The 15,101-nt window shown below is 36.6% G+C and overlaps 1 protein-coding gene across 1 annotated transcript in view; it reads right to left on the bottom strand.

The window, feature by feature from the left end:
* Window positions 1-340: 340 nt before the first annotated feature.
* The window catches only part of LHX2 (LIM homeobox 2), an 18,604-nt gene continuing 3,843 nt past the window's right edge, over window positions 341-15,101 (bottom strand). The window contains exons 2-3 of the mRNA XM_085300467.1: window positions 10,741-10,946; window positions 341-3,350 (exon numbers count right to left, since the gene is read on the bottom strand). Coding sequence (XP_085156593.1) covers window positions 3,063-3,350; window positions 10,741-10,946 — 494 coding nt within the window. The 3' untranslated portion in view covers window positions 341-3,062. The remainder of the gene's footprint in view (window positions 3,351-10,740; window positions 10,947-15,101) is intronic.

Raw genomic sequence — 15,101 nt, 5'->3', positions numbered from 1 at the left:
ATTCAATGTGCAGTTGAACAGAAAGGTGACTTGAAAGTTTTTCTAAGGTGTAATTCCTTTTATATTCTGTATTATATATGAACTCAATGACAAAATATCTGAATTATCTTAAATAAACTAGATAAAGTGTTTTTCAAAAAGTTTCTTGAGTCAAAAAGTAGCAAATCATTGTATGTATTTTCCATATTTGTATAGGTTTCATTATATTCTCAATCTAAGTTACTTTTAAGTCTCTTTCATATTTAAAAAATGAACTACACACCTATCATGCAAAATGTAAAGAAGTATGTTCAACTAGTTCAAATTAGATATACATTAAAAATACACTTCCAAAGAAATATCATTTCCATTTTTGTTCATGTTTTTAACAGAATTCCAGACTAATACATCAAATGTGGAACTGTACAAGTATGTGAAGAAACATTAGGATTGCAGTAGTAAAAAAATGTACAGCATTCAAAACCAACAAGCTCTAAACAACCAAACAATACCACAGGATTGAAACAATCATGGGGACAACATAGGTCATTGGAGCCAGTGAGTGAATCCTAATGCACCTACATAAAGGCCCTACATAGAATATTGTCTCTTATTTATATGCAAAATCCCTGATTTGATTAAACCAGACAATTTATCTAATTGTCTTTTATAGGTTTTAAATAACATTAACACTAGAGTATTCCTCTCCATAAATTTCCATTATTTGAAAAGGCAATATTGAGAATTGATTTGAAAGGTATTTCCATCCATGTGGATTCAGGTAGTTAAAATACAAGATCACAAAAAATAGCACTGCAATTTTAAAGAACCATTTGAGTTGTTATCAGCTACATTTGCCATAACACTTACGATTTCAGGACTCGTTTTTTTAAATCTATCTGGTTACAAGTTAATACACAGGGTTTTTAATTATGGGCTTTATCCATTTAACATGGACCAACATTGCCTTTTAAATCAAGAAAATATCCAGCTAAGCATGTCATAAAAATAAAATCTCCAAGGTAAGTGATAATGAACAAAACATTACATACAGCAGAATATCTGTGTCTGAACATCTTTAGAAGGCAGAATGTACTCTTTTACAGTCCACTAACCAGTACAATTTCCTTATTAGATACTAATATTATGAGGAAAAGATGTCTTGGACAAACTAGTAAAGGTTATTAATTCAACCTGATCTATTTTTTTTAAATGTGTCATCATAGTGCATAAACTTAAAAGACTATGCTAGCCTGTTTGTTTTAGAAAACACAATTCCTTTCACATATCTTAGCTACTTTTGAGTTTTTAAGAACCACCTTRCTTTTCAGATAGTTCACCTATACTTTTTTAAAGCTGAAGCGTGAAAAAGGTTAATAAATGACCTAATTATGTCAGCATTTCTATCCCACAGTCCTCTTACACTGAGATCTCTCACTGATCTCAATAGGAATTTGGCATGCACAAGAATGGCAAATTTTCAGCTGAGAAAGCTGAATAAATATAGCATTTTTAAACCAAAACATTGTTACCACAGAATCTGGCCTAATAAATCATCTTCAATGCACTGAGAAGGGCAAAGAACACAAATCTTGGCACCTATTGTGCTGTTTATTTAGAATAATCTAGCAATTTTGATCCAATGGGAATGACAGATTAGTTTTAGAGAGCTAGCCAMATACAACCTAACATTTTTGATGGAAAAATCTGATTGTATCAGGTTGGAAAAGGAACAACCAAACTCATGTTACGCATCACTCAAAAAAAAAAAATCTATAAAACTACGGGGCAAATAGCATAGTGTGCACTCATAAGTATTTAAAATTTGCTGAGGTATGTATAGTCATTATTTCTTTAATTACAGAGAAGTATCTTTAAAAAATTATAACAAAAAGCTCTAAATATGAGTAATATTCTGCACAAATTTTTACCTGGAGAAGGAGCTCAATTAAATTGAAAGGTCCATAATAGTTAAAGGAACAACTACTTTTATTAGTATCGGTAATATCATATTCTTCCCTAGCTTTTTCTTCTTTTGAAGCATTACAAAAATGTAAGGTCATAATTTTGTCTCATATTTGCCCAACAATGTTGCAAGTCAACCTGAAATACTTAATTTTCTTTCCTAGGGAAAATATTACCCGGTGTCCACTTCTGTAATAAATTAATTGTGGCCACACAGTTCTCAGATGCCTCGCTTGCCTTCCCCATGAAATGGGCCAAGCCATCTCTCGCACAAAAGCAAGACTGCTTTCATAAATGCTAGCTGAAGTCGAGTTTCATTTGAGCAACAAAATGAAGTACAACTTGTCTGTCTGAATTTTAACATTATATGATCATTTCTACCTGTAGCTAACAATTATTTATTTCTCTATAATGAAAATACGTAGACTGTTGTACAAGCTGGATTTCTCACCCATACATACTTCAGGAACAGAAGCATGTATACAACACATTTAGAGTTCATCTTAGGCAGATACTGTGTTTGAACTGCAATTTTCTAATCCATTTAAATACAGTCAGCCTATCTTGATTGCGAAATTAATGTTAAATGTAACTGCAGCCATTACCAAGTAGTTTCCATAAGTGGTTTTATTACTGGTTAGATTTTACAAATTCTGGTATTTGAACAGACTTCGACCTTAAAATTCTAAAAYAACAAAGCAACCAATGAAAGGCTTAGGACTATTCAAAGTAACAAACTCTTAACATTTTTGCCCTGGTCATAAATATACAGAGAGAAAAAGAGAGAAGTGGACATGGAATCCAAAGTATGTAGATAAAACAGTATATAAGGCACATGGCAGTCTTTGAAAATACAGAAGCTTTAGCCAACTTAAATTAATTGCTGTTTCCCTTGCTCAGTCCACAAAACTGTACAGTTACACAAATGTTGTGTTGCAATAGATCTTCCAAGTTATTCTTCAGTCCATACTCTATAACACCAGAACACTACATTTCCTTCTGTTTTTAGGAGAGATCCTAATTGTGGTTAGTCAGTTGCTCAAAGCCTCTATTAAAATACACTTGGAATTTCAACTAAGAATAATTTCTTTTTTAAAGAAATTATTGAGAAAGAGTCATCAGAAAAGATTTGTAAGAGTTGTCTGTGAAGGACTTCGAGATTCATGAACCTCAAGACTTCCGGGCACTGACGTCAAGACAGATGTCACAGTAGGCATAGTAGGATTAGTCAAGTCCGTTAAGGTAGTGGGAGTGCTGGATGGACTCATGGAGGCATTGGATATTTCTGAGGCAGGACCTGATGGGGTCCCTGCTTGGAGTGTTGAATCTGAAGTCTTATCCACCCCTGTGTTTTCTTGACGTAAGAGGTTCCGTCTGAATTTGGCTCGGGCATTTTGAAACCAAACCTGAAATAGTTTAATATAACAGGTACCATTTAAAGAGCTGTAGTGTTGAAAAAAAGCAAAAGCATATTCACAAATTCACCAACACTTGAACTGGGGAAGTTGTTTTTACTGGTAACATGTTAGAAGAGTAGCCTCAATCATGAGAAGCGTCCTCTGCATGCCTTGTAAAGCAATCCTTTTTCGCTCTCCTGCAATTCTCTGTGTAAACAAACTGCTTGGATGCGAGTGGGCTGAGGATGGAGGAGAAGAGCCTTTCTCTGCAGGCTATGTATAAAGGTGCTTACAAATCTGGCAGCCCCCATGAATCCTCCATTGCCCTCACTCCCAGAAGTGTTTGTCAGGATGGAGCAGAAACCAAGCATCTGATGAATACAAAACAAGGAGTTCCACTAACCTTGTCTCTCAAGTCCGTCTCCCATCATAGGCAGGAGGTGACCCAGATCCTACACATAGCACCCTGCCTTTCTGCTGGCCCTGAGAGCTCCCTCAGGAACATTTTCATGTATCAGTTTCAGCAGCATTTTCACTTTTCTGAAAGAACTATCCCTCTTTCTTACTCTTTTCTAACTYTTCCTTCTCAAATGCTTCAGTTCCCTTTGCCTACCCCAGTCTCCCTTTTTATACTTTTTCAGTACTGGAATGAAGGTAGAAAATGAGACTTGAATAGTATTAAAGACTCAGATTGCATTCAAAACTGTAATCTCAGAAGAAATGATATCCACATACAGAAATATTTTTCCAGGATTGCTACTTCTTGCATTATCTATTTATTATCTGACTGTGAATAAAGGACAAAAGCTATGACTTCATGTTCTCCAATTAAATGTCAAGGTTTAGGTCCAAATTAATAGTGCTCTCCACTGCTTGCAGGATTTGTTTAAAGATAAAATATGTATTTGATCTATTTGAAAATAGATACAATGAAAAATTTTTGTGAAACTTGTATGAAACACAGGTATAAAATATTACTTACATTTTGAAATGTCATTAAATACCCTATGTTCAACCTAACGTATGTTGATACCATTTAATTTTACTGATATAAACTAGCTGAAATTTCACAGTGCTTAATTATCAGAAGGCCTTATATCATTGCTATAGTCTTTACAATTGACCCAGTCCTGATCATCATGTCCTCACACCGACCTGCTTTAAGGAATAGGATCAAATCTTTCCATTGCAGATGCAATGAGCCTCACCATCTGTGTATCTGTCAGAGAAAGGGACTAAGGGAGTGAAAATATCTGTATAGTCACGCACTTATTCCATCAGATATTTCCTGTGGTACATGGGAACTGAGTGTACAGAGCTCACAAGGCCACTATATGGCCAGACCAACCTACCCAGAAATCCTCATCTCTCCTAACTCTGAAACAGCACAGCCCCCACAAAGGATCTACTTTAACCCAGACCCCCACCATTAACAGAAGAGTGATATATAAATATAATACAGCCCAACAAGGAATCCTCTTTACACTGTCAACTTGTCAGCCACGGTGAGAGGTGATGAATGTGCCTCAGACTGTTTTTCCTCTGACTGCTTTTTTTCTCATCTATGGATGTCCAGCCCCAAATTCCCTCGACTGGGCATTCCTCCTTTTTTTCTGGAGAGCTTTCTCCTCCAGATAAGGATCTTCAGAGTCCACTCTCTCTCACACTCTCGCCAGGGTATGCCGTAAGGATACGATCCTCGGGCACAAATTCTATTAGTGACCACAGGAGTGGCCTTCACAGCCCGGGAATAACCAACATCCCTACAGATCCTTTTTTTTTTGAAAGCTTAGTATTTTAAAACAGTTTATGTTGGTGTTACTTTTGTTAAACACTTAGTTTAAATGTTATAAATAGGTTTCATATATGACAAGAAATCAAAAATTTTCTCCTAAAACTAACATTGGCAAAAATATATTCATGATTTTATAGCAAAGCCTATTATAGCAGTATAATTATTAAAGGCCAGTGATGTGGTCAAAACGAGGCCAAAACAAAAAATGTGATATTTTTGCCTTAAACATTCAGAACCAATGTCTTCCTCTCACATAAGTGTCATTCAGAGCCATGCAAGAACAGTTGCAAGAGTATGTCTACGTGGCTCCGAGGAAGGCGAGGAGTCTCATGCACAAGGAATGCAAGTGAAAGAAATTAGTCTGGTCTGATTATTCAAGCTGCGAAGTCTYAAGCACCAATTAGCAAGAATGGCACAAAACAAGAATTTTAACATTTTTATGGACTTTTCCATCTTTCAGTAAGAAATTATTTATATTTGTCCCACAAATTAAATAAACTGGTTTGGATTTTTTTAATATACCTTCTAACAAGTGTAAAAAAGGATAATACTTGCAAAGTTTAAGTAGAAGTTCAGAGACAATCACTGCTAACGTGTATGTGTACCATAGTTATGTCGTAATTAAAATGAAACAAAGTCACTAGTCCCATTGCATATACATATATTACCATGTAATTTCACACTAATGTTCCAAAATATATATATATTTATATATGAAAGAGCCCCAAATATGAGTAAAATTTCCATTTTTAGTCACAAAAGAATTTTTATTAGAAGTTTGTAAAACCATAGCAGACACCGTAACTATTTCTTTCATTCACATTGTACCTAAAAGTCCAGCTCATCCTTAACCTTAGTTGAGCAAGAGACTCTAAAGTATTGTCTCTGTTTGTAATTTGAAATATATAAGTAAGAAATTGAGCAAGATTATTGGTGCTCATGTGTTCCCCTTTATCTTCCATTAAATATGGGTCCAAAACTGTGCTCAGGTACCCTTACAGATGACCATTAATGCCGCTTTCAGGAGCTGCACATGTAATCTAATATACCATTTTTTACTGCTAAGGGAGCAAAAGTCTCCCTTTAGCAGTAGTAATTCGTGTTAGCATTAGACATGGATAATGCTTACAAGACTATTGATATTTTCTCAAAATATAGGCAATATGACTAATTTCACTTTCTTCCTCACTGAGATGCTGTCAAGGTCAATCGGTTAACGGTTATAAAGATCTTTAAAGTTGCCCAATAATAAATATTCATATTATTACTGAAAAGACATCTAAATATTGATTAATTAGAATTGTAAAAATACTTCGTTCTATGTTAGAAAGGAATAACATAAAACAATTATCACAATTGCAACACTGTGGTGTGCACTTAAGATATAAAAGTTTTCAGCAAAGACTTCACATTGAAGAGTACTGAAAGAATTAAAACTATTGTTTCTTTGGTCATAGGAATGTAGGCCTGATTCTCTACTGCCTTGTGTTGTTACTTATAGCTGTGCAAAGTAGCGTGTAAGAGTTGGCAAGTCAGGACTGCTGTCCCATGCATAATGGCGACAGAGCTGCACGCTCACATTGGTAATTCGGGCCCTGCACCTGTAACGGTATTGCATTAAAGCAAGGAAATAATGACCCAAATATACATAACTGAAAGAATTGTTCCAGAAGGACTTATCTCACATCAATTACACAATTAGGAATCTGGTCTTCGGTACTAAAGAATAAACAAAATCAGTGGGAAGTACTTAGTGTTTTTCTGTCCAACTGTATCATTATAGGGCTGAGCTATTTCAAATCAAAGAGGAAAAATAYGGAACAAAACTCCCACTGAAAAATAAAAGCAGCTGCGAGACCAACCGTTGATTCTACTGCATTCTAGCTAACAGAGTTGAACGTCTGTAGCAGGCAACTCAACAACAGGGCAGAATGGTTCGGCGRTTAGAATATTATACTATTTCTTCAGTGATCTGCACAACCAACTTGTCTTTCTTTGCCTCAATTCTCAAATTGTAAAACAGGAATAAAATAACATCTTCATAAGGATAGGAAAGTTCTGAAAATAAATGCAGTAAGTACTGTAAAGGATTCAGATACAGCAGTGAACACGGCCATGTAATTGCCTCAGATAAGTTTTCGTTTAAAAGCCTCCATTGTTGCAATTTTAATATATTAGTAATATGAATAGCTTGCGCTAGAAAAAAAATTTAAGCACAATTTTTATAACTCACACAGCTACCTGGGAGGCATTTAGTTTCAGTGAATTTTACTAACTAATACGGGGAGGAACACAAATAAAAATGTAACAGATGTTGCACCACAAAGCAAACTATGTTCACTCATTGCATACGTGTTCTGATTATTTAGTTCTGATTATTAATCACACAGCTGAAAGAGAACTATAGTTCAAAAAAGTGTTAGCGGTGTACGAGATACCCACTGGACAGCAATGGTTTATGTTCCTAAACTGCTTCTGCCACAGACAATCATATTYCAAACTCCCAGGGAGAGAAGAGGCCACTGGACATACCTGTAGCTAGCAAATCATGTCTTCTTAGGGCTACATACTTCCACCTTCCCTTTCTAAACTTGGAAGAAGAAAGATCAGTTCCCAAAGAATAACATTTGCACCAATTAGTTAGCTCACAATTAGCTGGTTACTTTAATTACAAATGAAGGCTTACAATAATAGRCATGTGTTCCCCAGCTGCAGTACAAGAGGTGTATAAATCAATTTGCAAACATTAAGTTAAATGTGAGCGAAAATAAATAAAAATAGGCGGCACAAATATAAATAGGCTTACTGTGATTCTAATGTGGCTACTTAAAGAAAAATAGGCTGCATTACAAAGCCACTAAAGGAAATGTAATTTATGAAGCAGTATGTTACATTTCCCTGCCATTTTACTTCTGGACACGGGTAGCTGATGACTAATAGTATGTACAGCCAAGAGAGAAGTCATGTTTTCCGAGTCTGATATCATAGATCATTAAGAACTGGGCCAAATTCTCTGCTCATCCACCAACAAACTGCCCTCTTACATGTTCTGTGGGACTATCCACATAGTAAAGGCACTGTAGTCACTTCCTAAAACACTAGGAACTCCACTATGTACGTTTAGGAAGCACACTGGTTTCAGTACAAGAGATAGCTGYCTTTGTCTTCATCTACTGTCTCGTATTTTATATTAAAATACATTCTATTGATGATACATAAACACTGTCTTTCATCAGCTGAACTGAGATCTGAACATATCAAAAATACAACAGTTTACAAGTATGTCTAACAGTAACATAGAGAAYATTGAAAATTTCTTACTACTGGAATGTATACACATACGTTTGGGAGTCCATGTGCCTTCAGTATGTAAGACAGATTAATACTAATGATGCTTGTTTAGATCAATAGTGTCACTGAATTACTTCAYGTTCAATAAAAGACACAGATGGACTGCCAACCTTTCTGGCTTAGATGAATTAGTAAGTGACACTATCTCAGTAACCAACATCAAGAAGAGTTTTCCCCAGCAAGGAGCAACCTTGAAACTAGTATAGGTGAACTTTGGTGTTTGAAAATTTGCCTCTGTGGCTTCAKAAACCCATATTACTTCCTCTGACGGGTTAGAAATAAGCTAGTTGAGGACAAAAACTCTAAAATCCAAAAAACAAGTTTGGTTTTTTTCATAGCCCAAATTAATTTTCAACCAAAAAGGCCAAAAAACTATGAGAAAGTGCTCATTACAGACAGGAAAACTCATCAGAGTGATACTAGAAAAAGTATCACTCTGAGTCATTTTCTTGAAGTGCCTCCAACAGTATCATCCTCTGGGTGCAACCCTCACCACCAGCTATTACCTTCCACCACTCTTCAGCTAAAGATGCCCAGAGATAAAGGAGTATTTCACTGTGGAAGTAAAAGAAGTGAAACACCAATTACCAAAAATGTGAAAAAAGTTTAGTGGAATTGCAAAGGATTACCATAAAAGAAAAGAAGCATTAAGCGCCTCAAAACTGCAAGATGTAAGGTGTTTTAGATGGAAACAGTAGCAATAAAGAGACTGAACACGGGACTAAAGTGTTACAGAGACATGGAGTCAAATTTTGCAGTCAAGCAAATACATTATAAAAAGGAAGGAAGAAACAGAGAAAATAATGTGGACAGGAAATGGAAGGACAGATGATAAGAAGAAAAGAGAAGAGAGAGATGGAAGTCAAAACTGATGCAGAGTAGGGAGAGAGAAAAGAAAGATGATCAAGAGAAAGACATTTTGTGGACACTGATCTTTTTTTATTGTGCTATGGAAAAGGTCYCAGATAAGTCAGATGTGAATGAACTGTAACGGGCAGAATAAATAATACTAAACTTTGTGTCTAAACTCTGAGGATAAAGTAAAGAAGTGTCAAAATAAGGATAGATAAATACAGAAAATTCTTTCTTTCATACATGGATAAAGGAGAGCTGCTATGAGAGACACTACATCTAGTCTTAGGATATGCACCAATAATATAGGAAGGAATCTGTCCTACCACCACAAATCAGCATCATTAAAACAAATAATATCAAGCTACAGAGGAGATAGCCAAGAGAAAAAATTATGTCCAGTTTTGTCGTTAGTAGTTTTTACTGGAATCCTACAAAATCTTTATTCCTCTTTCTGTTAGGTATTAACATTGTAAAATTCAGACTCTCTTTACGGAATTGAATATTTCTCAGTATTTTTTCATCTACTGCCCTCCACTTACCTATGAATTTGTGAGAGCTGCCCACAATGCTTTCCTAGGATTTTGTCTCTGAACCCCATTTGTCCCTACAAAGCCCACAAACCATTTTTCTGCAATTGGGATTCATTTAAAGGTTTCAGTAGTAAATCCTGACATGCCATCACTCCCACATATCCAGATTTATGTCTGGATATGGTTATTTGGACAAGTGCCCATTAAAATTTGACTTCTTGAATCATGACTATAAATTAAAATGGAACTGTATCAACTAATATTCTCACTTTCGCTTCCCATGATAATTCCAGTGGAGTACATATCCTTGAAGCAAGAAAAATCCACTTTTCAGTGAAAAAAGTCTTTTTAAAATGCTGTCGCCTTTCATTCTAAGTTACTGAACCATGAATAAAAAAAATTATCTTTGAAAAAAACAACTTTATGTCCACCTCAATTGCAAAGAAAAAACATCTTTCCTATCCTGATAATATAAATCCAGACTTCTGTTTAATTTCTTGTGACAGTAACCATTCATAGTAATTTCTAAACTGAGTGTTCTCTAATTACAATGAACACATTAACAAAAATAATTTACTTTTTCTTACAACAGATTAGAAGCTATAATACACACCAGAATTAACTAACTTCGGGAAAACAAGTGGGACCCCCAAACCTTCACAACTGCCATTAAAAAATTAGAATGCAAGTGAACTACCTTTGGAAAGCTGAAAAGAAATAACTTCTCTTACACTTTCTGGAATTTAACTGAAGTCTTATCAAAGAGATCAACAATTAAGTAAAGCTTTAACATAAGCAAAATCCATAGTGTTTCAAACCTAAAATTGATATTTTATTTATGTTTTGCAAGAAAAGACTTTGCTCTTACCTGAAGAACTCTTTTGGTCAGGCCGGTTTTCTGAGCTAGCTGTTTCAAGTCCTTGGCATCAGGATTGTGGTTAATAGCAAAGTATGACTTCATTGTCCGCAACTGGTGGTGTTTGAATGATGTCCTCATACGCTTTGTTTTCTGATTGCTGGGGTATTGCTGGTCTCTATCCAGGTGGTCACCATCGTTTTCATTGCAACTTAAAGCTTAAAGCAACAAGAGGAAAAGGCGTGTAAATCTATTGCTCTGTGACCAACATTGTTTGCAGTTCATCTGAGTGCAGCAATTAAAATAACATGCCATGGCATGTATTGTACTGGTACAAATCCTACTTGCCTTCCCCTCCATTGCTGCATCTTCTATTTTTCCCATACAATAAGCAGTCTGCAAGGACCCTCACCTGCCTCTTTATGGCTTTTAAAATGTCAGGTCTGTTTCCTTTTTTCTTTCCTCCAGCTTTACACAGCCTTTCCCCCACTTTCAGCTTGTAGGACAGTAGCTGTCCTCAACTCTGTAAAGTGTTTTAATGTACTTCGTATCACTGGAAATTGCATTGTAATGTACAAATAAAGCTGTACAATACAGTCCACTTAAATCTCAATGGAACTGACCAGTTAAAATTATAATTATTTCCTCCATCAAAGTAAACCCTGTAGAGCACAGGAGAGACCATTAAATGAAACACTATAAAAGAAATAAAGTTGGAGGATACCAGACAGCAAATTATGACTATAATTTGACTAGCTAAAGATATAATGCTGTTAATACAACATATCAATGGCATGCCAAATGAAAAATATACATTTTCAATTACTTACATATTTATATTTCATTTATAAAAAAAGGTTTTGGAAATATTAGCTTGAACGATCAATTTTGTTATTTCCCTTTGAAATCACTGAACTAGACTGTTTGATATATATCTGCATAAATCAACTGTAATGACTCTAAAGGATGTCTAGGAGCAAGAAATTATCAAATAGTATCAAATGTTGAAAGCCAAGCAAAATATTCTCATAGACCAAAAATATTTATATATATATATACGTGTTCATACAGTAAACCACAGAAAAACTCTTAAAACAACATTAAGGATCAGGCTTAAATCCACTAAAAAATATCAGGGATATAATTGAAAATTAGCTTTGACAAGCTTTCATTAATTTATTTCTCTGCTCCAAAATGTGCAACTCCCCTATAATATTCTAAAAGTTTTATGTTAAAAGCAAGGGAAAACCACTACTATCTCCTGTTTTATACTGAAACCAAAAAATCAGAAAAATACTGCATTTTGGAAGCTTTAAAATGTGCTAATTGATCTATTTCTTAAACATATAAATAGATTTATTTTAATTGTCCATTATCACTGATTCATTACAACTCAGTACATCTCATAGATATGTATATCTTTAGAGTCTTACTTCAAATATGTACTATTTATCAGAGGTGTTCAGCCCTATGGAATAAGTATGAATTCTGAAAGGCATGTATTAAAACCAGTTTTTTAAAATATTCATACTATGCAGGTACCCAGAACAATAAATGCATACAGATACTATAAAAAGCAGCTTTGCAGCATGTACATGTACAATGACCGCTTTGCAAACTTGAGCTTTTCAGAAACTTTTTAAAGACATGGCACATTATGGAGTAAGGCCTGCAAAAATTCAATGTGAAAAAAAAAGCAGGTTTGTTTAACAGATATGTAAAAAGTATCTGAAGCCCCAAACTTCTCTATGCGTTTCTGTATGCCTATAACTTAAAAAACAGCGAAAACCATTTTAAACCAAATGTGCTGTGTATATATATGTGTGAGTGTGTGTGTGCGTGCATGTGTGTACATTTGCATAAATCCTTTCCAGACTAATTATCTTGTGCCAAATTCTAGCAAAAAGAAACATATCTAAATGTTTCCTTGTCTCATGGAGCGACAGGCAGTACCTGAATTTAAAAGGGGTAAAAAACACAAAAGGAGACAGCAAAACGCTGTGTTGGCAGAGCTGGACGAGGTGCAGCAGGGTCTTCCTCTGGTTTAAGAACTGCGGTCTGGTTGTCAAACTGGAGTCATCCCATGTGCTCCAGGCTCCCGCAGTTACAGTCCCTCCTGTATATAATGCTGGGAGGAATAACCGAAACTATTTTGCTTATAGCAAATGGTATTACAGAAATGTGAAGAAATGCAGTACTCGGTTTTAAAATTTGCTCACAGACTTTTAGATATCAGAAATGGAAAAGGCTTGTGAATGTTATCTTAAATGCTTTCAAATTCTCCCAGAAGTGACAAGGCAATGATTTAGGAGGACATGTTTCAAAATCTTTACCTGAAAAACTGAGATTTGTTCATGTTAATATGCAACAAAAGAAATCCTAGGGTTGCAAGTAGCAACTGGGTTTTAACCTGTTCTGTAAAGGAGGAGGTACATTCAGGATCGAAGGAAATAAAAGTGATTCTAAATCTTCCTGGAATGGAATCAGGATATCAGCTTTCCATCCAGCCTTGACTGGATGGCACTTTGAATTTCCCATAATTTTACCTCTTCATCTACTAAATATTAATAATATTAAAATAACTGTAAATATATGCCATTTGAGACTGAGAGAACTGCTGTGCATCAGAGTGTCTGCTGTTCCTTGTCTTGTGCAAGCCCCACCACCTAATCTACCACAAATATACCTAGTTAATGCTAATTCATCTCTCATATTTAGTTGTGCAACTCAACATCATCCTTAGAAGTTTATTTTAATAGATCTAGTAGTATATGCATCTCTCCCAGAATCTGAAATGCCTACGGGTGTCGCAGGCATAGAGATACAGAATGGGCCAAGGGTATAAGCATGTGGAGTTTGTAAAAGCTGAGACGTTCCTGCAAAAGGCATCATGTCATAAAACTAGTACTGCACATGGTTCTCATGCAACCCCCTGTTTTCAAGCACTTCCTCCCTGTTCCTTTGTGGTGTCCCTATGTATCTCCCAAACGAATTGTTGAACTATCCATACTTAAGATTTCCATTCAGTCACGGTATCTAGGACTCCTGCTGGGACACTAGTTCAGAAATACATTTGGTAGAATGCCAGTCGAATAGAGGAGTCTTAAATTAACAAATATTTCATTCCTAATTGGTGATAAAGCAAATTCTGTATCGGTGACAAGTCTCTTTTTTGACYCTAAAACACTTCCTAAGGCCCTGGTGCTTTTCCCCTGATCACCACACGCAGGCCATGCCCTGCGTTGCTGGTCTGCTGCCCTCCCCACTGGTCAGCTCTTACCGTCTCCTCCATTAGCACCACGGTACAAATGTCCATTTCGCCACAAGATGGTGATGTCCACAGATAACATCCCTGGAAATAGGGGTTTACTCTCTAACATGAGAACAGTGCATTCTGATACTGGCGACCAAAATATCCTCTGCAGAATAATGCATAAAACCACGTCTAGAAACAGTGACACGAGAAAAGCTGGAGCGTTCTTTCACACTCCAATCTCCGCATGTTGGGGCTCTGAAAAAAAGTGTGTGCTTTTAGCTAAGTCAGTAAGTATATGGCATGTGAAGAAGATGGAATGAGGAATTTCCTTTTGGGGGAGCTTTTGTTCTTAGTAGCTTGTGTTTGACATGTTAAATTACCCCAAAAGAAAGCAAACTAATCCCAATTCTGAAAGAATGATGAAACAAGGGACACGTCTGATGCCTGCATAGGCTCTCCATTCTCAGGGGCTTGGGAACGTACACCGCTTTCCTGCTGTAACAAGGGAGACAAGGGGTGTTTTAACCTGCTGCTGCCTGGAGAGGGAACTTGCGATTAACTGGAACAGGCGGGGTACAGCCTTATTTATTGTTTGCTTGAAGCATGTGAAGGACTTTGTGGAACTTGTAACCCTAAAGAGGATAAAAGTGAGATAGTCTCCTTAACGGTACTTGGGACATGAAGAGATAGAGTCRTTCTTCCAGGTGGAACGAGAAAAAMAGCACTTAGACAAGGCAGATGAATCCCTTATCACAGCCGGGATTAAAAGAGTAACTTGGCTCCCGTTATGAAGCTGTGGCACGTGGAGCAGGCAGGGTAGCCCCTCCGCTGCCGGTGAGCCTGGAGATCCCGAAAGGAACCCCCCCCCCCCCCCCCCCCCCCAAAAAAAAAAAGACACAGAAAGCGCTGCCTCAGCCTTGAAATTTCAAGCAGCGTTTCTGGAGCAGGAGCTAAAGCGTGCCCTGAGGATGAGGGCGTCTCTCTTTCAGGCTGAGTATCACAAGGCCACCAGAGAGAAGAGTTCGGATTAACAAGAAAAAAGCTCTTTTCCCGCAGCCTTCCCCAGCCGCCGCTGCCCGGCGGGGGTAGCCCGGGGAAGGGCCCGTGCCCCGCGGCC

The sequence above is a fragment of the Rhea americana genome, unplaced genomic scaffold (assembly GCF_003343005.1).
Source record: "Rhea americana isolate MKP2758 unplaced genomic scaffold, rheAme1 scaffold_164, whole genome shotgun sequence".
NCBI classification, from domain to species: Eukaryota; Metazoa; Chordata; class Aves; order Rheiformes; family Rheidae; genus Rhea; species Rhea americana.
Note: the sequence above shows the minus strand (reverse complement) of the source record. Positions and strands in the feature narration are given on the sequence as shown.